Source organism: Chiloscyllium plagiosum, unplaced genomic scaffold, assembly GCF_037043375.1.
Source record: "Chiloscyllium plagiosum isolate Xiang-an unplaced genomic scaffold, Cpla_swu_hap1 HiC_scaffold_13, whole genome shotgun sequence".
Taxonomy (NCBI): Eukaryota; Metazoa; Chordata; class Chondrichthyes; order Orectolobiformes; family Hemiscylliidae; genus Chiloscyllium; species Chiloscyllium plagiosum.
Window position 1 is genome coordinate 17,974,254 of NW_028270151.1, and position 27,750 is coordinate 18,002,003.

At 41.9% G+C, this 27,750-nt stretch overlaps 1 protein-coding gene across 2 annotated transcripts; it reads left to right on the forward strand.

Moving 5' to 3' along the window:
* Positions 1-349: 349 nt before the first annotated feature.
* On the forward strand, positions 350-26,312 carry p2ry1 (purinergic receptor P2Y1). Of its 2 annotated transcripts, XM_087993348.1 has the most exons (3): positions 350-592; positions 12,452-12,518; positions 21,939-26,312. In XM_087993348.1, the coding sequence occupies exon 3, from the start codon at positions 21,984-21,986 to the stop codon at positions 23,067-23,069; it is 1,086 nt and encodes a 361-aa protein (XP_087849474.1). In that variant the 5' UTR covers positions 350-592; positions 12,452-12,518; positions 21,939-21,983; the 3' UTR covers positions 23,070-26,312. The 2 variants fall into 2 exon arrangements, with proteins under 2 accessions (XP_087849474.1, XP_043558640.2); XM_043702705.2 differs by lacking the exon at positions 12,452-12,518.
* The last annotated feature ends 1,438 nt before the right edge of the window (positions 26,313-27,750 follow it).

Sequence of the window (27,750 nt, forward strand, 5' to 3'; positions counted from 1 at the left end):
CAAACGAGAACACACCAACGAATTGCAATGATTGCGGGGGAGGGTGGTGTTCTTTCCAATGAAACACTGGGGGAATAAAAAAAAAGAATATCAGAATAACATTTGGGGACATCGGGTTTGCCAGGGAAGGTCAGTGAAAGAGAAGAACGCTTGGAGTCATTTAATAAAAAAATCTGACCGATAAAGTGAAACTCACTAGCCCAGGGCGAATTCCAGTTTTCACAATTTCCGGGGAGGTGGAAGCAGGGAGAGGGTAAAATGTAATTTGTTGCAGAACCTGTCACATTGATTAGGAAAGAAGAGGAAACGGGTCTAATGCCACGCCTGTCTATGACGCTCCAGCACAGAGAGGGCTGAGGAGGGAGAACTGGCTTTTGAGCGTGCGACTCTTTCAGTCAAACCCCCTTAAAAAAAAGCGTGAGATCTGTGCGGAAGAGCCGGGCTGTCAATGAAAGGGGTTAAAAGACACAAAATGAAGAGGAAAAATAAATCTACCTATTAGCCCCTCACACACGCGCGCTCCTGGAGGATCTCAAAGCATGGGACTGTGACCTGGAGCTGCTGTTAGGTGTTAAATGTTCGGCAATATGTGGTAGGAAATTTTTAAGGCTGTTTGTCAACATGTAAAAAAATGCGCGTGGTTTAAGCTGAGCGACAGAACTTGATCCTGCGTGAGGTCTTTCACCGTGTTCACCACGAAGGAGCAAAAACCATTTTTTTTGGAAGGGGGGGGGAAGTCCACTTTAAAAACAAACTTCTCCTGAGCAAACTCGGTAAAGGTTATTGTTTTGTTTTTGATCTGTGTCTTGAGTGAAGGGTGGGTGGTGAACATGTTTCGCGTAGTAAGTGCGTGTGGTTTGTGGACAAGGTCAGAGTGAGTATGTGTGTGGGGGGCATGTGTAGATAGACCAGAGTCCAGAGAGGGTCAGTGCAGCTCTTACTGAGGGGTGCTAAGAGCAGAGGAGATTGAACAGAAATGTTCAGACTGAATGAAGTATGTGTAACCAGCTTTAAGATCAATTGGTATAAGAACCAGAAAAGACTTAATTTCTTTTTTGTTTAACTCCGCGAATTGTGATGTGCAGTATACTGCCTGACGGGGTAGGAGAAACAAATTAATGTTGGAAAGGACAATGTGATAAATACTTCGCATGTTAATTGGGAGAAGAGGAGTGGGACAGGTTCCCTGATAGAATCAGTCTGGGCACGATGAGAAAGCGGCGAGTCACAGTCTCGGGATTGGAGATGATAAAATGTGTAGCCGCGATGGGCTGATTAGCCTCCTCCTGTACTTAATGCTTCTGTGAGAGGATAAAGGGGTGAGACTGTTCAGGACTGAGATCAGGAGAAATTTCTTCGCTTGGATGATAGTGAAGTTTTGGGATTCTCTGCCCCAGAGGGTCATGGGCAATCAGTCAAGTCTTTTCAATGTGAGGTTGGGTAAGGAGAGATTTAAGGGATACTGCCAGTGCACATTGAAACTCTGAAGGGGAAAATCACATCACCCGGCTTCTGTTTTTTTATGTTCTTCTGATAGGCTGAGCAACCTCCTTCAGTGCTGTCTGCTTCTCTGATATTTTGGGTAGACCAGCATTTCAGGAGTTTATTAGCAATCCTCTATTGAGATGGAAGCTTATTCTATCGGTAGGATCACTAAGATGTTTGATATGAGTTGGAAGACTTTATCCATTTTCATTTCAACAACTTTGACCCTAGATTTCCATCATCAGCCCAGCATCCTGATGTGTTTTTCCATGGTCTCCCTAATGCAGTGATGATTTCTTTAAAATCTTGCCATCGTCGCTTTGCACTCGAGAACACCAGTGAGCAAGAGTTGAGATTATCAGTTATATGCCCGTGGAATAAAATACAGGATAATAGAGCCTTGTGCGAGGAAATAACTTAAATTGAAGGGTTCGGGTTGTCATTAGAAGATACAAAACTGGTCCATAGATGTCTTTTCATATTTAGCATACACTTAGAATGGTTGACTTGTAATTTAAGTTCTTTCAAACGCAGTCTAATTATAGATGTGGATGAATTCCATTGCATGAATTGCAACAGATGAAGATAAGTAAAGGAATTTCCTTAGTTCAGTAAATGACTTCTAAATTTAATGAAGTGCATTCAGGGTATGAACAGTGGTTTCTGAGCACCAACCTGATCACACCCACTGACCACTGCCTCAGGCTGAACCAGGCTGTCTGCAAATCTCTCACTCTATTTCACCTTGAACTGAGTTCCTGAACCTATTTGTGCCTGTCAAACATCACTCGTCCCTGTCCATTCCTCAGATCATCTGTTCCTGAAATTGGCCAGCTCCCTCCAATCTACTCTCTGTAAACTTGTGTTTGTTCAAAACTCTGCTGTCTATACTCTGACTCACACTAAATCCCATTCAGCCATCTCTGCTGTAACCACTGCCTACGTTGACTCCTGACATGTTGATGCCTTGATTTTAAATTCTCATCCTTGTTTGCAAATCCTTTGTCTCTGTAGCCTGCTACAGTCCTGCTACTATCTTCTGTGATCTCCAGGTCTAGCCTTACTGATGTTTAATTGCAATTGTCTTCCACTGCCTTTGCACTGATTACAGCTCTCCAACTTTCTATCCCTCTCTATCTTCGTTTCAAATTTTCATCAAAATCTGTACCTTTGACTATTCCTAATATCCCCTATAAATTTGCTGACATGATGAGTTGAATGACCTCTTCCTGTGTTGTAAATTTCCTGTTCTAACCTCCTACATTGGCTCTGTGTCGTGTTTTAAACTATGGAGCAAGCTCCTCATGCTCTTAATTAATAATGCTGGTGCATTACAGCTGGTGCTTCATGAGTGCAGATGTTGACTCTCCTGCAAACTCAGTATTTTTACCATTCTGGGGCTTTCCTAGAATTGAAAGAATCTCAGGAATTCACAATCTCAGGTCGCATCAACTGATCTCTAAGTGTTTAACTCTCAGTAGTTCATAGTTGAAGCAAATTTATTCTACAGACACCCGCACCAATCAACCACACCGCCCTGTGGCCCAACATTTCAACTCCCCCTCCCACTCTGCCGATGGCATGGAGGTCCTAGGCCTCCTTCACCACCGCTCCCTCACCACCAGACGCCTAGAGGAAGAACGCCTCATCTTCCGCCTCGGAACACTTCAACCCCAGGGCATCAATGTGGACTTCAACAGTTTCCTCATTTCCCCTCCCCCCACCTCATCCCAGTTCCAAACGTCCAGCTCAGCACTGTCCCAATGACTTGTCCTACCTGCCTATCTTCTTTTCCACTTATCCACTCCACCCTCGCCCCCCCTGACCTATCACCTTCATCCCTTCCCCCACTCACCTATTGTACTCTCTGCTACGTTCTCCCCACCCCCACCCTCCTCTCACTTATCTCTCCACGCCTCAGGCTCTCTGCCTGTATTCCTGATGAAGGGCTTTTGCCCAAAACGTCGATTTTACTGCTCCTTGGATGCTGCCTGAACTGCTGTGCTCTTCCAGCCCCACTAATCCAGAATCTGGTTTCCAGTATCTGCAGGCATTGTTTTTACCTACTGCCACTTAACCCTACCCCATCCAACTAAAGACAAGTCAACATTCATTGCAATGTAATTGGAGTATAAAAGTAAAAGTCTCATTCAAATTGCACAAGAAGTTAGTGCACCCCATCTGAAATAGTTAAAAATCACACAACAGCTAGCTACCTGATGAAGGAGCAGAGCTCTGAAAGCTTTACTTTCAAATAAACCTGTTGGACTATAAGCTGGTGTTGTGTGATATTTAACTTTGTCTGTCCCAGTCCAGCACTGGCACCTCCACATCATGGCCACCTGAAATACTGTGCAGATTTCTGATCTCTGTACCTCAGGAATGTGCCTTCGAGAAAGTGCAGAGAAGGTTCAGTAGACTGGTTCCTGTGATTAAAGAAAAATGGTTTATGAGGAGATAGCAATGCAAATGAAGTCTATTTATCCTAGAGTTTAAACAAATGAGAGTTAAAACATATAAAATCCTTAAAAATCCAACAGGATAGATTCTAGAAGGATGTTTCACATACTGTGAAGGTATACTAGAGATATACATACTAGAGATCGCAGTTTTCCGATAGGGAGTAACCCATTTCTGAATGAGATGAGAAGAAATGTCTTTACTTGAAGAGTTACAAACTTTTGGAGTTCCCTACTTCACAAAACCGTGGAGGCTCAGTTGTTGGGCATTTTAAAGTTAGACTTGTGCAAAAACTAAGACAATTAATGTGGCACGTTGCATTAGTGAGATACCATAAGAGTCCGTGCTGGAGGACCTTCAGTTCACAATCTGTATAAATAATTTGGTTGTGGGGACCAGTTGTAATATTTCCATGTTTGCCAACGACACCAATTTGGGTGGGAACTTAAGTTGGAAGGAGGGTACAAGGACACTTCAAGTGAACTTGGACAGAAAAAGTGAATAGACTAGAACATGGCAGATGTAATATAAACTGAATAAGTTTTAAGTTATTCACTTTGGTAGAAACGAAATGGAAAGGGAGACTATTTCTGAAAGGGAGAGAGGTTGGAAAGTGTGAGTATCTAAAAGGATCTGAGTGGTTTTGTTTGTGAGCGAGCGTGCAGGTGCAGCAAGCAATTAGCAAGGCAAATAGTCTATTGGCCTTCATTACAAGGAAATGTGACCACAGGAGAAAGATATCTTGCTGCAGTTGTGTAGAACCTTAGTAGTAAGGCACCTGGAGTATTTTGTACAATATTGACACCCTTATCTAAGGAAGGATATATGTGCCACAGCAATAGTGCAACAGTGGTTCAGATTAAATTTAACACAGAATTATGGATGTTGGAAATCAAAAACGAAAACAAAGTGCTGGAGAAACTCAGCATCTGTAGAAAGAAAAACAGAGTTAATGTTTCAAGTCCAGTGAAGAACTGAGTTTCTCCTGCACATTCTGTTTTTCATTTTGTTTCACGTGATTCATCCCTGGGGTGGCAGAAGGGAGATTGAGGAGACTAGCTCTTTATCGTGTAGAGCTTCAAAGAACTAGGGGGTGGTCTAGTTGAAACTTACAAAATTCTCATGGGGTGAGTCACGGGTAATGTAGTTAAAATGCTTCACTTGGCTGATAAGTTAATGTATGGCATGGTGGCTCAGTAGTTAGCAATGCTGCCTCAGCGCCAGGAATCTGGGTTCGATTCCACCCTCGGGTGACTGTCTGTGTGGAGTTTGCACGTTTTCCCTGTGTCTACGTGGGTATGCTCTGGTTTCCTCCCACAGTCCAAAAATGCGCAGGTTAGATGGACTGGTCATGCTAAATTGCCCACAGTGTTCAGGAATGCGCAGGTTAGGTGGATTAGCCATGGGGAATGCAGGGCGACAGAGACAGGGCTAGATCTGGGTGGGATGCTCCTCAGAGGGTCAGTGTAGGCTCAATGGACCAAATGGCCTGCTTCCACACCATCAGGATTCTAAATCTGAAATGGGCACATAATCTCAGAAGGGAGAAAGTGAGGGCTGCAGATGCTGGAGATCAGAGCTGAAAATGTATTGCTGGAAAAGCGCAGCAGGTCAGGCAGTATCCAAGGAGCAGGAGAATCGACGTTTCGGGCATAAGCATTCTTCAGGAATCCTGAAGAAGTCCTGAAGAAGGGCTTATGCCCGAAACTTCGATTCTCCTGTTCCTTGGATGCTGCCTGACCTGTTGCGCTTTTCCAGCAACACATTTTCAGACATAATCTCAGAATAAGTGATAAGTGGTAAATGAGGAGGAATTTCTTCAATAAGAGGATGGTGAATCTTTTGGAAATCTCTGTGTGAAGGGATTATGAAGACTTGCTCATTAACCGTGTCCAAGGCAAAAATGAAGGCATTTCTATCAATTAAAGGCACAATGGGATATATTGATAGTGCAGGAATGTGGCGTTCATGTAGAGAGGAGTCTTGATCTCATTGAATGGCAGGAGTCTCGAACTGAATCACTCCAATTTCTTATCCCTTTCTCCAGCTTCCTCCCTGCAAGTGCTTGCATGTTAGCACTTTCCCCTCCCTTTTTAATTTTAAATATACAAACAAAACACACTGACCAGAGAAATAATAAGTATTTATGAAGCATCATATCATTTCTTTAAGAAGTCCCAAAAAGCCAGAAAAAGCCACAGTGAATCGCTTTTGAAACACAATCGCTGTTGATGTTTTAGGACATTGTACCAACAATTTGCAACATGGGGACATGCCTCAGAGAGAATGTCAATAAAAACATGATCATTTGTTTTCTGTTATGGGAGAAGTGTTGGCCAAACAGATTCCCTGCTCTCAAACAGCGTCATGGGACTTTCTTTAAAGCTCTGCCAATATGCAGACTGAGTCTCACTTCATCATTTAATCAGAAAGGCAGCACTGTTAGCACTGGCTCCAGTCCGTTTCCTACTTTGAAGACCAGCAGTTGTACTTTTGTGTTGGAACTTTGTGGAATTGGGAATGAACAAAGGAAAAAGAACTTGCATTTCCACAATACCTTATCATTCTTTTTGAAATATGTTCGATGTTCTAGATACTTACCGTTTTTAAAGGAACTAGAGTTAGAGGTAGATTGTACAATATTAATACTTGGTTCTGAAAGATTTTACAAATTACGTACTTATTGTTCCAACTTTCTGTACTGTGCAGAAATTGCTGACTATCAGTATCGTTGGGAGGGACTTTGTATTAGATGCACTGTCCTGATTTTCAGACACAAGACATATTTAAGGTGCTCCACATTGTAAGCAAGTTAAAGAAAGTTGAATAGAAATCAGTTATATTTGCATCAGTTTATTGGATTGAGTGTTTTTTTTAATTCATCTAGTCCAAAATGTATTATTAGACTTTCTAATAAGATTTGGTCCAATTTTCTGCTTCTCATAGAGTCTCTACAGTGCAGAAAGAGGCCATTGAGCCCATCGAGTCCGCACTGACCTTCCAAAGAGCATTCCCACCCAAATGCCCGCCCCCACCCCATCACCATGGCTAACCCACCCAGCCTGCAAATCCCTAAACACTATGGAGCAATATTTAGCATGGCCAATCTACCCATCCTGCACAGCTGTGGGAGGAAATGGAGCACCTGGAGGAAACCGACACAGACATGGAGAGAGTGTGCAAACTCCACTCAGACAGTCACTTGAGGTTGGAATTAAACCCACCCCCTGCTGCTGTGAGGCAGCTGTGTTAACCACTGAGCAAGTATTCTGCAAATTCAACTCACCTGATGTCAATCTTAAACATTTTGGCTTTAATCTTGCAAATATTTCTTTTTCAGATAATAATCCAATTTCCTTATGAACAGTTTGTCTGCCTCCACCATACTCCCATGTAGTGAATTCCCCAAATACAACCAAGTACTGTGAACAAAAAAAATCCTTATTTCATATTTGTTTCTTTGGCCAATTAACTTAAATCTACACTCTCTGATGCTTAATCATTCCAACAATGGGAACAGTAATGACTTGAAAAACAAAGTGGAGAGATAATCTCTGGTCACTGTGTGCATTGTAAGCAACAATGCCTACACTTTAAGTTATGATATTGTTACACATCATGACCAGAGTAATTGTTCCCACCATAGTCTGTGATCTATTGCTGTATTGTTTGGATGACAGAAGCAACAGCATTACAAGGTCTGAGATGTAGATTGCTACATTCATTGCAACACTTCGCTGCGAACAAAATTTTTTTTTGAATGTCTGTTTTCTTCCAGTCCCTGCTACCTCCTGGCAGGAATTGAGAAGATTTTAGAAGTCCAAATGCAGCCCGTATTGAAAGCAAACCATTAATCAACAAGAGCTCTTACGGGGGATTTGTGTGATTCCAAGTGTCTTTGTTGAGAAGAAAAGCCAGTTTTATTTCTCTCTATTGAATCAGATTAAATTTGCACATGTGCACAATGGTTATTTGTAACTTGGCATGATTATGTCAGGACAATCACACAGCATTCTACCAGTAAAATGAAGGAAGAGAAATTTCCATTTCTGTAGCACTTGTCTTGACTTCAAGATGCCCAAAAGTACTTTACCAGCAAGGAAAGACCTTTAGGCTGTTTTGTCACCATTGTAATATGGAATGCCAACTTGCACACAGCAATTTCTCACAAGCACCACTGTGCATCTTTTTTTTTGTTCTCCAGCACTTTGTTTTCATTTCAGATTTCCAGCATCCACAGTGTTCTGCCTTTCGAAGTCTGGATTATGTGTTTAACTCCACACTCTGGCCCGAGCCTGTGACTTTCCGATGTGGTAATAATCTAACTATAAGTCAAGCTCACGCTGTGACTCAGTTTCATATTGAAATGAAGGGATAGATGCAAAAGATAATTTTCACTGGAGCATAGCTGGTTGAGGGGTGACCTTAGAGAGGTTTATGAAATCAGGAGGGGCATGGATAAGGTGAATGACAAAGGTCTTTTTCCCTAGAATGGGGGAGATTTAAACTAGGGGGCATATTTTTCCGGTTACAGGAGAAAGATTTAAAAACAACATGAGGGGCAATTTTCTTACACAGAGAATGGGTCGTGTGTGGAATGAACTGCCAGAAGGAGAGGCAGATGCAGATACAGTTACAACATTTAAGAGACAGTTGGATAAGTTCATAAATAGGAAAGGTTTAGAGGAATATGGGCCAAGCACAGACAGGTGGAACTGGTTTAGTTTGGGAACACGGCATGGACTGGTTGGACAGTCTTCATGGTTGAGAGTGTAGTGCTAGAAAAGCACAGCAGGTCAGGCAGTATCCGAGGAGCAGGTAAATCAACGTTTCGGGCATCAGCCCTTCATCCAGAATGACAGTCTTCATGTTGTATGACTCTATCCCAAGAGGCTAAGTTGCAGGGGAGCAGAAATGCTTTTCCTGATGTATTGGATAATATTTAGCATTTGCTGAACATCAGTAAAAAAAAAAACAGATTACCTGGTCACCATAACATTGCCATTTGACGAGTCTGCTGTGCTCAAATTAGATGCTGCATTTTCTACATTACAACATTGAATTCAAAATTTGGAGATGCCGGTGTTGGACTGGGGTGTACAAAGTTTAAAATCACACAACACCAGGTTATAGTCCAACAGTTTATTTGGAAGCACACTAGCTTTCGGCGCGATGCTTCTTCATCAGCTACCACCTGATGAGGAGCATAGCTGATGAAGGAGCGTCGCTCCGAAAGCTAGTGTGCTTCCAATTAAACTGTTGGACTATAACCTGGTGTTGTGTGATTTTTAACTTTGAATTCAAAAGTGTGTCATTGGCTGTAAAGCATTTTGGTCATGAAAGGCTATAGAAGTATTTGTTATTTTTTATCTTTTAAATAAAATCTGTTGTTCCAGTAGTTGTGAATAACAGTGATTTATCAATTCTACAATGAACTCTAGATGAAGAAACAGGTGAAAATGTTGGAAATAATGAACACCAAGTCCCTTTCCATTAGACAGTATAACCACATTTATGATTTGCCATTCTGTTTCTCAGCTGATCATTCTGATGAACATCTACATTTCAGCTACAAATGTATATCAGAAAAGAACACATTGTGATTCAGTTTCTGAGTCATGTTAGACAGGATGTAGATGTGGTATGATGGCCTTTGGGAGAAGTGGTTGACTTTGGGCTTATAGTTCCAAAGCTGTTCCATCACTGGATTGTTTCTTTGTCCTGATTTATGGGTCTCTTGCTGACTATTGGAGATTGATGGAATGATTAGTCAGTAACGTAATTATTATATTAGGCATCTGTTGGCTTGTAACTTGAATATAAAAGGAAAATACTGCAGGTACTGGAAGTCTGAAACAAAGTCAAGCAAGCACTAGAAATACTCAAATGTTCAGCTGTTCAGTAGGGGGTCTAGGCAGAGTAAATTGGTAAAAGCTTTTTGTATACATTGAAAGATGGGGAGTGAACAGGTTGTAGGTTTAAGGTAATTGGCAAAAGAAACAGTGGAAACTTGACAAGTTCCAAATGAACTTTTCATTTACCAAGTGGCTATGGTTAGCGAAGTGCCCTTTGGGAGTACAGTGGGCGCAGGTTCAATTCAAGGGAATTGGGTACCATCTGAAAAGGAGAAATGTACAGGGCTATGAGAACAAGGTGGAAATTAGCAATTAGTGCACCATTCATTCATATACTGTACACAATGGGCTGATTGGACTCCTGCGCTGTAAATATTCTGTGATGCTGAACAAGTCAGATGGCATATGTGCAGGTAAACAAGGTGGATGTTTTCGGAAGGTTACTTCACATTAGATGGATTGTAATAGTATATCCTCACTCTCAATTCCCATTATTCCAACATGTTAATTTGACCTTTCTCTTATACAAATGTTAAGTATGTGGACTGCCTACTTTATTGATAGCTAACACCCATCTTAGCCATGTATCATCAGCAACAACTATGACATTAGAAATGACTGAAGATTACCAAGCTTATAATCTGTTAAAAAAAAGATTTTGTATAGTGTTTCTCACACCTTTGAGTCCACCTACAAAGCCCATAAAATATTTTTGTTTTTCAGCCACTTTTGCAGATGCAAACATGATAATCAATATGTCTGCTGTAAGGTCCAACAAGAAAAAGTCTATTGAATGAGGTTTAATGCACTGCTGTTTGGGGGTGGAATATTAAGAAGGGCTACAAAGAAAATGTGTTGTTCTTCAGGAAAGTGATATGAGATCTATTGCGTTCTGTCCGAGGAGACAGTCAGATCTTCATTTTAAGTGATTCCTCACAATGGTAGTTACTCCAACACTGCAGTGCTCCCTCAGCACTGTACACATCTGCCAATCAAGTGCAGATGCTCCTGTCATATATGTACAAAGTTAAAAATCACACAACACCAGGTTATAATCCAGCCAGTAGCAGCCGTATGATACAAAGCTGCAGATATTTTCAGGTAAAGATCAGCATTAACGTGGCTCAGTGGTAGCCCTGTCCATATCTGACAGTCAGGATTTGGAGATGCTGGTGTTGGACTGGCGTATACAAAGTTAAAAATCACACAACACCAGGTTATAGTTCAACAGGTTTATTTAGAAGCTCTAGCTTTTAGAGCGTTGCTCTTTCATCAGGTGATTGTAGAGAATAAGATTTTAAGGCACAGAATTTATAGCAAAAGTTTATTATAAATTCTGTGTCTGAAAATCTTATTCTCTACAATCACCTGATGAAGGAGCAGCGCTTCGAAAGCTAGTACTTCCAAATAAACCTGTTGAACTATAACCTGGTGTTGTGTGATTTTTAACTTTGTATATGCCAGTCCAACACCAGCATCTCCAAATCCTGACTGTCAGATATGGACAGAGCTACCACTGAGCCACGTTAATGCTGATCTTTACCTGAAAATATCTGCAGCTTTGTATCATACGGCTGCTACTGGCTGAAATATAACTTCTTTCTTGAGAGACTACTTTGGAGACCAATACTTTTCACAGCAGGAATTTGTCTGTCATTGTCTGTGCATTTTTCTTGTTGTGGGCAGCAAGGACACAGTCACCTGTAGACAGAAACTCTCTGATTACTGCCTCTGTGACTTCTGGAGACATGGTTGAGACAAACTGGAGAGCTCCCTCAAATGCAATTTAATACTGATACCTGCAGGCGTGTCACCACTGAATTCTTTCAGCTGTGCGTCAAGGGAGGAATTGAAGAGTGAGGAGACCACGACACATCCTTGTTTAACAAGGTTGTTACTAGAAAGCCAACAGACCTCTTACATCACAAACATATCCATCAAGCAGTTAGCACAGGTTTGTTCAGACATCCTAGCTTGGAGAACGAATACCAAAGACCAGGTTCACTTACACTGTCAAGTTCAGACTATAACCAGCAGGTATGGATAAGATTTGGATCCTTTGATTGATTAATTGATTTATTGACACGTGTACCGAAGTACAGTGAAAAGCTATGTTTACGAGCAGTACAGGCATATCATAGTAAACAAGGATGTACAGATCAAAGAGACTTAGAGGCACACAGGTTACATTGCATAGGATGTGCGCTAGGCTAGATCAACCTTGGCAAGATCAGCATTATTTGTGGCTAGGGAGTTTGTTCATCAGTCTAATAACAGCTGGGAAGAAGCTGATCTTGAACCTGCTTGTGTGTGTGTGTTTGTGTTTGTGTGTGTGTGTGTGTGTGTGTTCAAGTTTCTGTATCTTCTGCCTGACAGAAGAGGTTGGAGGAGATCGTTACCAGGGTGTAATGCACTTTTTCTTGAAGTTGTTTGCTGTTGGGGTAGATAGAGCTCCAAAGCTGTCTATTATACTTGGGGGTCTAACCCATCAACATGACAACAGCTCACCCAAAACTTCATAATAATTCTGGGAGGATGTCAGCTACAAGGTTGCTTGGTAAGAGATCTAGTAGGATCCTTTTGAGGATCGTAATGTGATTGAGAGAAGGTTCATTCGTTGAATCAAGTTTTTTTATCCTTTCTGCTTCTAGATGCTGACTACATAATTAGCATCCTTGAGGAGTATTTGCCTAATCTCGGATATTCTTGAAGATAGTCGTAAGTTTGTTCAGAAGCCTTGTATGGTCACATTTCAAAATCTCTGCTGGAAGGCTGACTGGGCAAGGGGTATTGCCCTGTTTGGTTGATCTGAACATCATGTTGAGGTTGTACAGGATATTAGTGAGAAATTTTATGGAATCCAGTTCTGGTCACCCTGTTAAAGGAAAGATATTAAGCTGGAGAGGGTTCAGAAGAACTTTGCCAGGCTGTTACCAGGGATGGAGGGTTTGAGTTATAAGGAGAGGCTGGAATTTTATAGACAATAGACAATAGGCGCAGGAGTAGGCCATTCTGCCCTTCGAGCCTGCGCAACCATTCATTATGATCATGGCTGATCATCCTTAATCAGTATCCTGTTCCTGCCTTATCTCCATAACCCTTGATTCCACAATCCTTGAGAGCTCTATCCAACTCTTTCTTAAAAGTATCCAGAGACTTGGCCTCCACAGCCTTCTGGGGCAGAGCATTCCACACACCCACCACTCTCTGGGTGAAGAAGTTTCTCCTCATCTCTGTCCTAAATGGCCTACCCCTTATTTTTAAGCTGTGTCCTCTGGTTCGGGACTCACCCATCAGCGGAAACATGTTTCCTGCCTCCAGAGTGTCCAATCTTTTAATAATCTTATACGTTTCAATCAGATCCCCTTTCAGTCTTCTAAACTCAAGGGTATACAAGCTCAGTCGCTCCAATCTTTCAACATCAGATAGTCCTGCCATTCCAGGAATTGACCTCGTGAACCTACGCTGCACTCCCTCAATAGCCAATTTTGTTTCTCTGGAGGGTAGGAGGTTGAAGCCTGACCTAAAAGAGGTTTATAAAATCATGAGGGGCATAGAAAAGGTGAATGGCAGATGTCTTTTCCCTAAAGTGGAGGATTTCAAGACTAGGAGGCTTATTTTTAAGGTGAGAGGAGAAAGGTTTTAAAAGAAAGATTTTTTACATAGAATATGTGGATGAACTTCCAGAGGAAGTGGTGGATGTGGGTACAATTACAACATTTAAAAGACAATTGGATAGGTACATGGATATGAAATGTTTGGAGGAATATGGACCAAATGTAGGCAGGTGGGACTAGTTCAGTTTAGTTTAGTTACGGTCAGCATGGACTAGTTGGACTGAAGGGTCTATTTCCGTACTGCATGGTTCTATAATTCTAAATGAAGAATCATTACCCAGTGCTAATCTCCTTTAAAATAGAGATAGGATGAAATCTTTAACTTACAGGGTCGTAAGTCTTTTGGAACCTGAAGACACAGGGAAAGCAGATCCCTCAAAATATTATTAAGGCAGAGTTAGATTCTATTAAGCCAGGGAGTGAAAGGTTATTCAGGGAAACATTATTTGAGGTTCCAATTATAACTGCCCTTATTTTATTAAATGATAGGGCAAGATTGAGAAGCTGATGGTATACTTTTGCTCCTAGCATGCTTTGCCATTCAATAAGATTGTGGTAAATATGTTTGTGTTTTGAGTTTTTCATTCCCATCTACCCCAGATAACCTTCGAGTCCTCTGCTGAACAAGATTCTGTCCACTTCTGGCGTAAAAATATTCATTGCACCCATTGTGAACAAACTCTGAGGTGGAGGTGTCCAAAGTTATTCAACATTCGTTTCCAAAAAAAAATCTTCTCACCTCTGGAGTTAAAAGCGACCCCTAATTTTATCTTGTATGTCTTCTTGGGGGAATGGTCTCAGGGGAAGTCACATCAAGGTGATTGATAAGAAAAAAATGAGAGGCATCCTAATTTAGAGTCTAATAAATTTGAGCATTGTGGACCATGTCTCCTGGGAAAGTGATGCAAAAACAGAAACATAGAAGCTGAAGTATGCCATTCACCTGATTGTCCAACTCAGTCCCCTGTTCCTGCTTTCTGCCCATACCTTTAGCCCTAAGAACTATCTCTCTCTCCTTCCTGAAAACATTCAATACTTTGCATCCATCACTTTCTGTAGCGGAGAATTCCACAGACTGACCACTCTCTGGTGAAGAAGTTTGTCCTTATCTCAGTCCTAAATGACTTTTCTCTGTACCCTTAAATTGTGATCCCTGATTCTGGACTCCTCGGTCATAGGAAACATCCTTCCTATGTTCATCCTGTCTAAGTCTGTTAGAACGTTTATAGATTTCTCTAAGATGCCCCTTCATTCCTGTTAAAAACTGTGCAGTTGAAGGTACATGCTAAAATTTGGTTCACCATCCTTTTGAGGACCATCAGCGCCAAGCTTGCAAAGTTCGATATGCCTGTAAAAAGATAATACAACTGTGCTGCCCCGCCCCCCACAAAGTGTCAACAATAGCAACATAAGGTCTCAGCTCTGATGGACCGTGCTGATCCTGCATCAGACTCTTCAATCAGTAGCAAAACCACAGAAGACAATGAGAACATTCAGGCATATTAGAACAATGAGGACTCTACTCCAAAGATGTAATGAAAAGGTGCCGTATATGTTGGACGTTTCCATCGGTCCACTGCTTAGTTAATCTTGGAAGGAACCTGATTGTCAGAGTGGCCTTTGTTTCAAATACAAGAACTTTCATTGAGAAATAAAAGACTTGGATTTATACAATATCAATCATTTCCTCAGGACATTCCAAAATGACTCACAGCCAACAAAATCATAAATGTTTTCAAGTGCAGTCACTCTTACAAAGTTTAACAAGCACCGGAACCAAAAGGCCACAAAGAACATGGGGGAGAAACATGCATTTCAACTCAATTAAGCAAAATACTGTCCTGGCTGGAAATCGCAAATAAAAGCAGAAAATATTCAGCAGGTCAGGCAGGAGAGGAAGCAGGAGTTAATGTTATCAGGAGAGGATGCTTCACCAGAAAGCAGTTTATGTTTTGTGCGGATTGGTTTAGGGGAAGAAAGTCTGACCTGAAATGCTGCCATCAGTTCTTTTCCATCTACCTGCAATGCTTGATTTGAGCAACAGAGCAGGAGCACGCGACTTATCCATAATTTATGCACTGAAATCTCTGGAGTCAGAATTGAACCCATAACTTTCTGACTCAGAAATAAACAAATAATTGAGCTGTGGCTGATGTTTCAAGCTCCTTTGCCAAACAGTTTAAAATCGGTTAAAAAGATTAAAGCTGCTCAATTTATAAGACCAGTTGGACTACTCTTTCAAGGCACAGTGTCCTGAATGATCCAATTCAATGCTGTGCGGATCAAAGATTTGAACAATGAGGGTTATTGAACATGGAACGATGGAAGGCCATTCAGCCCTCGGGCCTGCTCTGACATTCAGTAAGATATGAATGTGGCCACTGGCCCCTCATAACCTTTAACTTCCCTTATCTATCAAAAGTCACACCCAGACTTGAATGTATCAATGACCCAGCATCCACTGTTTGCTGAGGAAGAGAATTCCAGAGTCACAATTCTCAGAGTAAATGTTTTACCTCATCTCTGTCTTCAGTGGGAGATGCATAATTTTTAACCAGTCTGCCCTGGTTCTTGGCTCACCCACAAGATAAAACATCCTCTCTGCACCCACCCTGTCAAGTCCCCTCAGTATCTGAATGAATTGTTCTAAAATCCAATGGGTAGAGGCACAACCTCAGTACATTGACATGTATTAGATTTTACTGGCCTAAAGGTGTTATTACATGGGAACTACAATACAAAAAGTACTACATTGCAAGGACATTTTTATGAAGCATCTGGGGACATTTTATAATGCTAAAGGTGCTGCCTAAGTATAAGATGTTGAGTGTATAATGATCGCAACAACTACAAGGGCTTAAGCTGAAGTGAAAATCCAGCTGCATGTGTGACCATGGTTTGTAACTCAAGGTCAGTGAGGCATGTCTATGGGTCATTATGGTCTTTTTCTACACTCATGGGACATGGGCATTGCTGGCTGGGCCAGCATTTATTGCCCATTCCTAGTTGTCCTTGAGAAGGTGGTGAACTGTCTTCTTGAACTGCTGCAGTCCATATGTTGTAAGTAGACCCACAATGCTGCCAATGTTGGGAGGGAATTCCAGGATTTTGACCCAGTGAAGGAACAGTGATGTACTTTCAAGTCAGGATGGTGTGTGGCTTGGATGGGGACTTGCTGGTCGTAGTGTTCCCATGTACCTGCTGCCCTTGTCCTTCTAGTTGCAAGTGATTGTGGGTTGGAATATGCTGTCTAAGGATCTTTGGTGAATTTCTTCAGTGCATTCACTTACGATACACACTGCTGCAACTCAGCGCCAGTGGTGGAGTATCTGAATGTTTGTGGATCTGGTGCCTGTCAAGCGGGCTGCTTGTCCTGGATGATGTCAAGTATCTTGAGTGTCTTTTGATACCACTATACCAGCTAATGAGCTGCGCTTAGAAACACAGTTGATTTAAGCCAAGAACCATCAAAGTCATGAGAGGTACTGTTGATCAGACAGTTGTCAGGGCCTCCATATAAATATTCTGGCTACAAGGGCTGGTCAGAAGCTCTGAATTCCAAGATAATTCATCTCCTAAAGCCTGCTCAACATCTCCAAAGCACACCTCGGGTGTGATGGGATGTTGTCTCGATGAATACAGCTCCAACAACACTCAAAAAGCTTGACACCAAAGGAGCCAAAGCCCAACTGGTCAGCACCCTATCCACCTCAAACCTTCAGTCCCTCTGCAGTTAGTGCAGTTGCAGCAATATGTACCATCTACAAGATGCACTGCAACAACCAATAATGCTCTCTTAAGCAGCACTATACATTCATTAACCTCATCAACTACACGGTTTGTAGATGACTTTTTGGCATTGCAAAGATCAGTACTTTTTTTTTTAATCGTACACTATATGTAAGTTCATTGGCAGATAGAGAGAAATTATGTTCAGTTTAAATGCAAGCTTCCCTCCTGCATTACACATTTATATGAATCAGATATAGTTTCTTAACAATACTAAACCTGTGTAATGCTCTGTTACCAATAGATTTGACTATTCCAATGCTTTCTTGGCCAGCCTCCCACTTACCACCCACTGTAAACCTGAGCACATTCAAACCTCTGCTGCCCATGTTATAACTTGTATCAAATTCTCTTTCGCCCCATTGCCTTTACTTGCTGATGCATTCACACTCTGGCAATGTCATGATTTTCATTCTCATCTTATGTTTACATTTTCCCTCCTGATGTCCAGTCCTACAGCAAGAGTGGTTCTATAGCTCTTCACACTGATCCAATTCAGAACACTTGGTGCATTCCCAATTTCCTTGTTTCCTAAGCGGTCGTACCTTCCACTGCCTTGATCCTAAGCTGATGAATTCCTGTCATAACTCTCTTTATCTCTCAATCTCAGTTTCTCACTCATACATCACTGCTTGCAGCTTCTTTAACGAAGCATTTTTTTTAAAAGAAGTTGCTGACAATATTGCTTATTAGTCACATTACAGAATTTGAATACCACACAGGACAATTACTTCAATTCTGAAATTGTTCCGAAAGACTGAGCCAACCTGGAAGAGTGAGGCATAGGTTTCAATTCATTGACTCAAAGCAAGTACCTTTTGAGTTATTTTGTGGTCCCTTCCTCTTCCCAAACCATGGCACAACGTTTACAAATCGGTGATTGTACTACCTACACCTCTTTGTATAGCCAGTGTTCTTTTTCCTCTTCTCTTGTCATAGCTTTTCATGAAACTTGGTGCCAATGTTTCTCTGATAATTCTCCAGTGAACAGCCCTGGGATGTTTAAAAGAAAGACCCAAAATTATATAATGTCTTTCTTAACGACAGGGAATCCTAATGCTTTCACCGCTGGTGACATCTTCTGAAATGCAGTATTTGTTGAAATGCAGCCAATTTGTACTCAGCAAATTCCCAGTAAAGAGTGCATTAACAACTGGATTATGTGTGTGTCTTGCTGATTGGGGAGTGTGTTTTGGCCAGGCCACAAAAGAAGCTATCCTGCGCTTCTTAAAACTCTCTGGAAACTTAAAGTTAGACCTGAGAGGGAATATGGGGTATTGTGTGAGATGTGGAACCTCCAACAATGCAGCAACTTCCTCAGCACGTTACTGAAATTTTCAGCCTTGATGTCCTCAAGTTTCTGAATGGGATTTGAGCCTGGAACTTCCTGTTTTCAAGATGTTATATAATTGCTGCTGTTTCATTGAAGTGGGTGGGGTAGTCAACCACAAGAAAGAGCGTGAGTCCGTGCCTCCAGGGAAACTCTCTCCACTTTAATGCCACTGACCTCCATGTCTCTGGTTTCAAGCCAACTTCATACAGGAACTGCAGTACTACAGTAACAACATTCCTGCTATAGCATGTCTGAAGCTTTAGATTACATCTTGAGTTAGAATGATTGATAAGGGAGAAAAATTGAAGAAAGATTACATTTCCTACCCTCTTTCAGATCAGGCATTAAATAAAGCTTCTGTTTAGCTTCCTAATGTTTCTGTGAAACATCTTAGGAAGTTAAAAGGGTTGCATGAATGGTTTTGTTGGCCTTCCATCCTTGTTAATTATTCTTAACCTACTCAAACTTGACATCATACCATAATGTGACAAGAGCAACTTGAACGAGGTCTTGTAGCCATGAGAGACATACTGCCTCTGACCCACAGGAGCTCTAGGGCCCTTGTTATGTGCATACTTGAAGTTATGTTTAACTACATCAGAACGGTTCAAGTAATAGTTCGTTGAGTATAAAAGAGATTTTGGAGCATCCTGTGACTGTTATAACAACAATATCAATGGACATGCAATATCATGTGGGAAATGTGAGATTATGCACTTTGTCAGGAAGAAAACGGGATTTGAATATTATTTAATTGTGCAAAACTGCAGAAAGTCAGCTGAGAGGGATTTGAAATCACAAAATGGGAACACATTAGTTCAACAAGTATTAGGTATGGCAATAGAATATAGACCTTTCTTACAAAAGAGATCGAATAGTCAGATCACACCTGGTATACTGAAAACAGTTTTGGTCTCTTTATCTAAGGAAAGATATACTGTCACTGGAGACAGCCAAGAGACATTTTACCAGGTTTAACTTGGATATGGAGAGATTGCCTTATGCAGAGATTTTGAGTAGTTCTTTGAGGAGGTGTCAAGACAGGTCGACGACAGTAGAGCAGTGGATGTGGTGTATATGGATTTCACCATATTCAAGGCATTTGATAAGGTTCCCCATGGTAGGCTCATTCATAAAGTCGAGATGGAAATGTGTTGCTGGAAAAGCGCAGCAGGTCAGGCAGCATCTAGGGAACAGGAGAATCGACGTTTCGGGCATTAGCCCTTCTTCAGGAAGAAGGGCTAATGCCCGAAACGTCGATTCTCCTGTTCCCTAGATGCTGCCTGACCTGCTGCGCTTTTCCAGCAACACATTTCCATCTCTGATCTCCAGCATCTGCAGACCTCACTTTCTCCTCATTCATAAAGTCAGGAAGTATGGGATACAGGGAGATTTGCCTATCTGGATTCAGAATTGGCTGGCTGACAGAAGGCAGAGAGTGGTTGTAGATGGAAAATATTCTGCCTGGAGGTCAGAGTTGAGTGGGGTCCCACAGGGCTCTGTTTTTTTTAGATTCACTAAGGTGTGGAAATAGGCCCTTCAGCCCAACAAGTCCACACCAACCCTCCGAAGAGCAACCCACCCAGACCCATTCCCCTACATTCACCCCTGACTAATGCACCGAACACTACGGGCAATTTAGCTTGGCCAATTTACCTAACCTACACATCCTTGGACTGTGGGAGGAAACCAGAGCACCCAGAGGAAACCCACGCAGACATGGGGAGAATTTGCAAACTCCACACAGACCGTTGGCCAAGGCGGGAATTGAACCCGGGTCCCTGGCGCTGTGAGGCAGCAGTGCTAACCACTGAGCCACCGTGCCGCCGTGTTCTTGGGCCTCTGCTCTTTGTAGTTTTTATAAATGACTTGGATGAGGAGGTTGAGGGGTGGGTTAGTAAATTTGCAGATGACACGAAGGTTGGAGATGTTGTCGATAGTATAGAGGGCTACTGCAGGCTGCAGCGTGACATAGACAGGATACAGAACTGGGCTGAGAAATGGCAGGTGGAATTCAACCTGGGTAAATGCAAAGTGATGCATTTTGGAAGGTCAAACTTGAATGCTGAATGTAAGATTAAAGACAGGATTCTTGGCAGAGCGGAGGAACAGAGGGATCTGGGTGTGCAAGTACATAGATCCCTTAAAGTTGCCACCCAAGTGGATAGGGTTGTTAAGAAAGCATAAGGTGTTCTGGCTTTCATTAACAGGGGGATCGCGTTTAAGAGCCGCGAGGTTTTGCTGCAGCTCTAAAAGTCCCTGGTGAGACCACACTTGGAATATTGTGTCCAGTTCTGGTCTCCCTACTATAGGAAAGATACAGAGGCTTTGGAGAGGGTGCAAAGAAGGTTTACCAGGATGCTGCCTGGACTGGAAGGCTTGCCTTATGAAGAAAGCTTGAATAAGCTCAGACATTTCTCTCTGGAGAGAAGGAAGAAGAGAGAAGACCTGATCGAGGTATACAAAGTAATGAGTGGAATAGATAGAGTCAATAGCCAGAGACTTTTCCCCAGGGCAGGATTGACTGGTACGGGAAGTCATAGTTTGAAGATATTAGGAGGAAAGTATAAAGGAGATGTCAGAGATAGGTTCTTTATGCAGAGACCTGTGAATGCGTGGAATGCATTGCCAGTTGAGGTGGTGGAAGCAGAGTCATTAGGGTGATTTAAGCGACTGCTGGACATGCACATGGATAGCAGTGAGTTGAGGGGTACGTAGGTTGTTCCTATATTTTACATTAGGATTAAGGCTCGGCATAACATCGTGGGCCTAAGGGTTTGTTCTGTGCTGTACTTTTCTATGTTCTACGTTCTAGATTAATCCTTTGAATTTAGAAGAATGGGAGATGACCACAGTGAAACGTGAGATTTTTGAGGGACTTAACAAGATAGGTACAGAAAGTTTAGTTCACCCTTGTGGGAGAGCCTAGGATCAGAGGGCAAAGTCTCAGAGTAAGTGGTCACCTAATTACATTAAAGAGGAGGAATTTCTTGAATCAGAGGATAGTAAACCCTGTGGATTTTTTTAAACTACAGAGAACTGTCAAGGTTAGGTTCTTAACTATATTTAAGGCTGAAATAGACAGATTTTTAATTAGAAAGGGAATTAAGGGTTATGGGGAAAAGTTAGGAAAGTGAATTTGAGTATTATCGGATCAGCCATGGACCAAATGGCCTCCCTCTGCTCCTCTGTTTTACGCTATTCTGGGTCAGTGCAAGTTTGCTCTTTCTTTGCACCATTACATCGATTATTTATTTACTTTTTGGTAAAGTTTTCTATCGAATGAGAACAATTTGCTGATGTATCGTTAATATCACTAATTTCAAAAGGATCATTAATGAGTCATAATTGTTTCCCAAAAGATCATGCAAACTTAAACTGGATTATTTGCTGTTTCAGATGTTCTGTTACTTAAAGGGAGGAACACCACCCTGTTGATGCCAAATGGAAGACCTTGACTTGGATACAATGCAGGAAACGTTATCAAATTTTTCAGATTTGTCCAGTGACCTGACTGCTAGCATCAACAAAACCTGCTCCTTGAACAAGGGTTTCCAGTTTTACTATCTGCCCATCATGTACATTATCGTATTTGTCACTGGATTCATCGGAAACAGTGTTGCTCTCTGGATGTTCATCTTTCACATGAGGCCTTGGAGTAGCATCACCGTTTACATGTTTAACCTCGTCCTGGCTGACCTCTTCTACGTCTTCTCTCTGCCGGTTTTAATATTTTACTATTTCAACAAGACAGACTGGATCTTCGGGGAGGCCCTGTGCAAACTGCAGAGGTTCATTTTCCACGTTAACCTCTACGGGAGCATCTTGTTTCTGACCTGCATCAGCGTCCACAGGTACACGGGGGTGGTGCACCCCATGAGATCACTGGGCAGGTTGAAGAAAAAATCAGCCACCATTGTGTGCATGTGCGTGTGGGTTGTGGTCATGGCTGGCATCTCCCCAATACTGTACTTCTCCCGAACTGGGCCAAGGAAAAATAAAACAATTACGTGTTACGATACAACGTCGAAAGAGCTCCTGGGCACTTATTTCATTTACAGCATGCTGACTACATTCTTTGGTTTCTGCGTCCCCTTTGCCACCATCCTGGTCTGTTATGGATTTATTGTGAAGGCCTTAATATCTAACGACATGAGGACACCTCTCCGGGGCAAGTCTGTGCGTCTCGTCATCATCGTGTTGGCCGTTTTTGCCATCTCCTACCTCCCCTTCCATGTGATGAAGAACCTTAACCTACAGTCCAGACTGTATTACCAGGGGCTAGAGACATGCGAGTGGAACAAGAGGGTCTATGCCACTTATCAGGTGACCCGCGGGCTTGCCAGCCTCAATAGCTGTGTGGACCCTATCTTGTACTTCCTGGCAGGAGACACTTTCAGGAGGAGATTCACTACTGCGGCCAGTAGGTTCATGTCTAAGCGGGGAGAGACCAACCTACAGTTTCGGAGTGAAGACAGTCCACTTCATGCTGTGTCAAACATTTCACAAAACGGTGACACTTCTCTCTGAACTTTGTGTTGGCAAATTTTACAAAGTTTCCTTGTAGGTTTTGGAGGTACAGTAAGAATTGTGTTCATGAGATCGGTCTCGATTTAAAGCTCTGATCTAATATAGGAAACAATGGAGAGTAAAGCATCCAGCATTTATAAGTTTGAGCATACTGTGTGTACCTAACTGTTTATCTTCTGACTCTCGTCACAGTTTGAGTATTGCTGTCCAAAGACATGTTTTGTTGATGTTTTCCATTGTGCACTCAGCAGCACTAAATCTATTACAGTTGAACATGAAGTGTTTAATTTCAGAAAAGTAAGTTTTCTTTCATGGCTTGAAAAAGAGATTAGGTTTGTCCCTCAATCCCTTTCCTATGCCCACATAGGAAGTTGAGCATCCTCATATTGTTCTGACTTCAACACAGAGGAAGCATACAAGAGTAGCCCTACATGAAGCGTCCTAATGCAGTAGTTGCTCAGTACTGCTTGCAGCGCCTCCCAGTGATGACTTGGCAGAGATTCGAATGCAAGCTGTCCAAGTGAGTGTGCCTCAAGCTTGAGAGCTTTCAGATATTTCTACTCATGATTACCCTGACTGTTCCACTACCCCGAGACTGGCAAGCAAGTGGGGCACCCACTCGCCAATTAATTGTTCTTCAACAGAACCTCTTGAAAGTTAATCTAAGTTTAAGGTCTTCATGGAGGTCATGCCTTTCTGTTTACACAAAAGATTTACAGTTTTGGCAGGTTCAGATTATCAGGGGGTGGTTTAAGGTGAATCATGGCTGCCCACTCTGCTCAGAAAATGGCACCGTTAGTCATCAATGTATTGAATAAACAGTGATGGGATAGGGCCTGAGTACGGCTGGAACACAGATGGGAAGAAGATTTTTCATCTGTAAGGGAATCGTGAGTTATGAGGAGAAGGCAGGAAAGTGGAGTTGACGGTGGTCAGATCAGCCATGATCACACCGAATGGTAGAGTATTCGATGGGCTGAATGGCCTTCACCTCTTCTAAGTTTTTGCCTTACATACCCCGCAATAAGACAATTTTAAGCCCATTTATATGTACGAAATTTCAAGGAGAAATTGTCCAATCAGTGAACAACTCAGCCAGGCGTGGGATGGTCATGAAGGAAAGGGGCTGTTCGGGCTTCTGATTGAGGAAGAAACCGAGAACCATTAGAGCATCCTAGTGAGGGATGGAGATATAAAGGGATTGGACGTCCATAGCAAAGAAGAAGTGGTTAGGACCAGGAAAGTGGAAATTGTTGAAATGATGCAAGGCATCACAATAATTGTGAATGTAGTTGCAAAGAGATGTAGCTTGTTTGCAGTAAAACGTCATAATGCATGTTGAAATCCATGAGCTGTCCCTTATAGCAATAATGCTTCTGTAGTCCAAACAATGCAGAGAAAGCTTTACTGTCCATGGTACTAGCAATTTGTCTGGTCATTATGTGTAACATATCCTAACACAGTCTTTCACAGTGCTACTAACATTCACTGGCTCATTTCCTGCTTTGCTCACCGTATCACTAATATTGAATTATATGGAGTACGCGTGTCCAATTCTGGACACCGCAATTTAAGAAGAACGTGAAGACCGCTCAGAGAAAAGATTGACGAGAATGGCTTTGGGGATCAGGGAGATCAGCTATAAGGATAAACTGCAGGACTTGTGCTGTTCTCCTTGGAGAAGGAGTGGAAAAGAGATCTGATAAAGGTGCTTAAGATCATGAGAGATGTGGATTGAGGAGTCGTGAAGCCAGTTTTTACTGGGGATAGGTTGAGATCCAGATGATATCAATTTATGGCACTCAGCAAAAGAACTAAAGTCGAATTTTTAAGCATCCAGTGGCTATGATCTGGAGTGGATGGCTCTGCAGGAGGCAAGTTCAGCTCATGCATTCACATGGAATTGGACAAGCACCTCAAGAAAAGTAGTTTTCAGGGTGATTGAGATCAGCGAAATTGCTCTTTCAGGGAGCTGACAATCAGCTCAAAAGGGCTGAATGGTCTTTCTCAACTCTGTAACCATTCCCTGAAGCTATGTTTAGATATCTGGGTGTCCATTTGGATCATTTTGGCTTTATGTCAAATTGTCAACAACACATTGGCAGCCCATTTTGCATCTCTCATGTTTTTTGCCAATTATATTAATAATCACTTAACAAAAAAAGGCTAATGAAACTAGAGAGCGTAGGTTTTGGGTGAGAGGAGAAACATTTAAAAGGGACCTAAGGGGCAGCTGTCTCACTCAGAGGGTGGTGTGTGTGTGGAATAAGCTGCCAGAAGAAGTAGTGGAGGCTGGTACAGTAACATCATTTAAAAGGCATCTGGATGGGTATATGAATAGGAAGGGTTCAGAGGGATTTGGGCCAAATGCTGGAAAATGGGGCCAAATTAATGTAGGATATCTGGTTGGTATGAATGAGCTGGACTGGAAGATCTGTGCTGCGCATCTCTGAGTCTATGAGCCAAGATCTGACATTCTGCAGAAAAGATTTCGCACAATGATTCCTGGGATGAGGAGTTTCACTTCCAATATGGTTTGGAGAATTCCGCTTGGAGGAGACATGGTTAGGAGGAGATTTGGTAGAGGTGTTCAAATTTAAAGCTGTTTTACACTCTCCCACTAAGTCAAGATCATTCCCAATTACTTTTGGTCCTAACACCACATAAAACAATGTGTTACCTCAATTCTGTTGATATTGTTACAGCTGAACAAGTGAGAATGAACCACTTATTGATACGACAAGTAGTAGGGTAAAAAGCCAGCACAACATCGAAGGGCCAAAGGGCCAACACTGTGCTGTACTGTTCTATGTTCTGCATTACCACTCTCACAAAAAGAAATGTGTATTTTGTTCTCTATAATCCTAAATTCTATTGGACAAATCATGTTGGAATATTTTATTTGTTGCAATGAATATGACACATCTTTGATAAGAGCAAAGGAACATTTACTCCATTATATTTAATATATTTCCAATTTTTATCATCATAATTCTTGTGTTATTCCCCTTCCAAGACCAGCAAGCCATTAATCCATGTTATTTTTTGGAGGTATTCCAGTGACGGGAACAACCTTCGCATAGCAGGGTTTGATATCAATCTGATTTCATCATTGCCTTCGGAATCTGCACACTGTTTGGTGCCATATGAAACTAGCTAATATGGAAATCAGGTTCCAAATGTGATTTAATATTGTGACAATGTTTCCCAAACTACTATTAAACACTCATGTCAGTCTGGTGACACTTCAAGTCATTGTGTAATATTGTTGTGCATTATCTTTAGCCCACTGATTCATGCATTTGTTTTAAATTGTGGTGGGTTAACATTCTCTGTATGCTTTCCAGCATTGCTGCATTGGATTTGAAGTCCATGTCTGCGTGGAACCCACATAGAGCTGAGAATCAGGTGTACGTATCTAAACTTAATCCAATAACTCCAGATTCTGTTAGTCCGGTTCATTGATGTGTAATCCAATTACCTTGCCCTTATAAGGGGCTTTTAATCTTCAGCAACCAAGTGGGGATTGCATGTGGGCAAAAAGCAAAACTACTTAAAATTTCGAACACTATCGTTACCATTGATCCTGCCCAAATCTGCTTGCATTGGAGATGAGGAGGGAGAGCAACCAATCTTCTCTCAGGCAGTGGTTGGACTATTGACATTTTTAAGGAGACTGTGTGCATTTTTTGACCAATGTTAATGTAGATGTCTGAACTGCAAGAATTCTGGCAGGTGAAAGAAACAATGTGGAGTGTAAATGCTACTGGAGTGCTACGCTGTCAGATGTGCAACCACTCAGACGAGATGTAACATTGAGGCGCCTCCTGCTCTCCAACATGGACATTGAAGAACCCATTGTTCCAAGTTCAAGAGAAAGAGAAAGAGAAAGTGTACTGACCTCCCTCAGCCAGCATGTTAAAAACAGTCTGCGTGTTCACATTGCTGTTTGTGGAAGCTTGCTGTGCTGGCCGTTACATCTCCTACATCAAAAGAGTGACTGCATCCAAAAGCATTTCAATGGCTGGAGGGGTATTTAGAGATTTCCAGTGGTAACGAAAAGTCATATACGATTTTCCATTTGTTTACCTTATTGGAGTATTAACAGTCTTTCAGGGGAAGCATTCAAGTTTTTTTTTCGCCTTCATGTGAGGTTGCAGTGGTGACTTCACTCAGGCTGAGGCTTCCTGTCACTCTGTGGGTTGTGAATTGTTTAGATTTTCTCTCCTCGGAGAGCTGTGTGTTCTCAGTCATTGAGTATATTCAGGGTCTATATCGATAGTTTGTTTGACACTAAGGGAATATGGGAATAGGGTGGGAAACTGGAATTAATCTAAAACATTAGCCCATGGTCCCATTAAATGGTGACATTAAATTGTGCACGCCATTAAATGGTGAAAGCAGACTCAACATATTCCTTCTGTTCATATATTCAACCCTGAAGGGCTAAGATCTAACTTTATCTTTGTGTCCTCAACTAGCAGCTTACCAGTTTTAAATACAGTTCCTAATTTGCCCCTTATTAATTTCACTTTATGCTCACAGTGTCCAGTTGACCTGTTGATATTATTTCTAACACTTTAATAATTTATATCAATTGAGCACACCCCCCTCCATCCCAACACTATTAGCAACCCTTCACCCAAGGTGCCAAATTTAAACCCGAATCTATCCTTTTAGT

Bases quoted from the DNA above. Each gene is read 5' to 3' on its own strand.
- p2ry1 (XM_087993348.1), top strand. From the start codon at position 21,984: ATGGAAGACCTTGACTTGGATACAATGCAGGAAACGTTATCAAATTTT.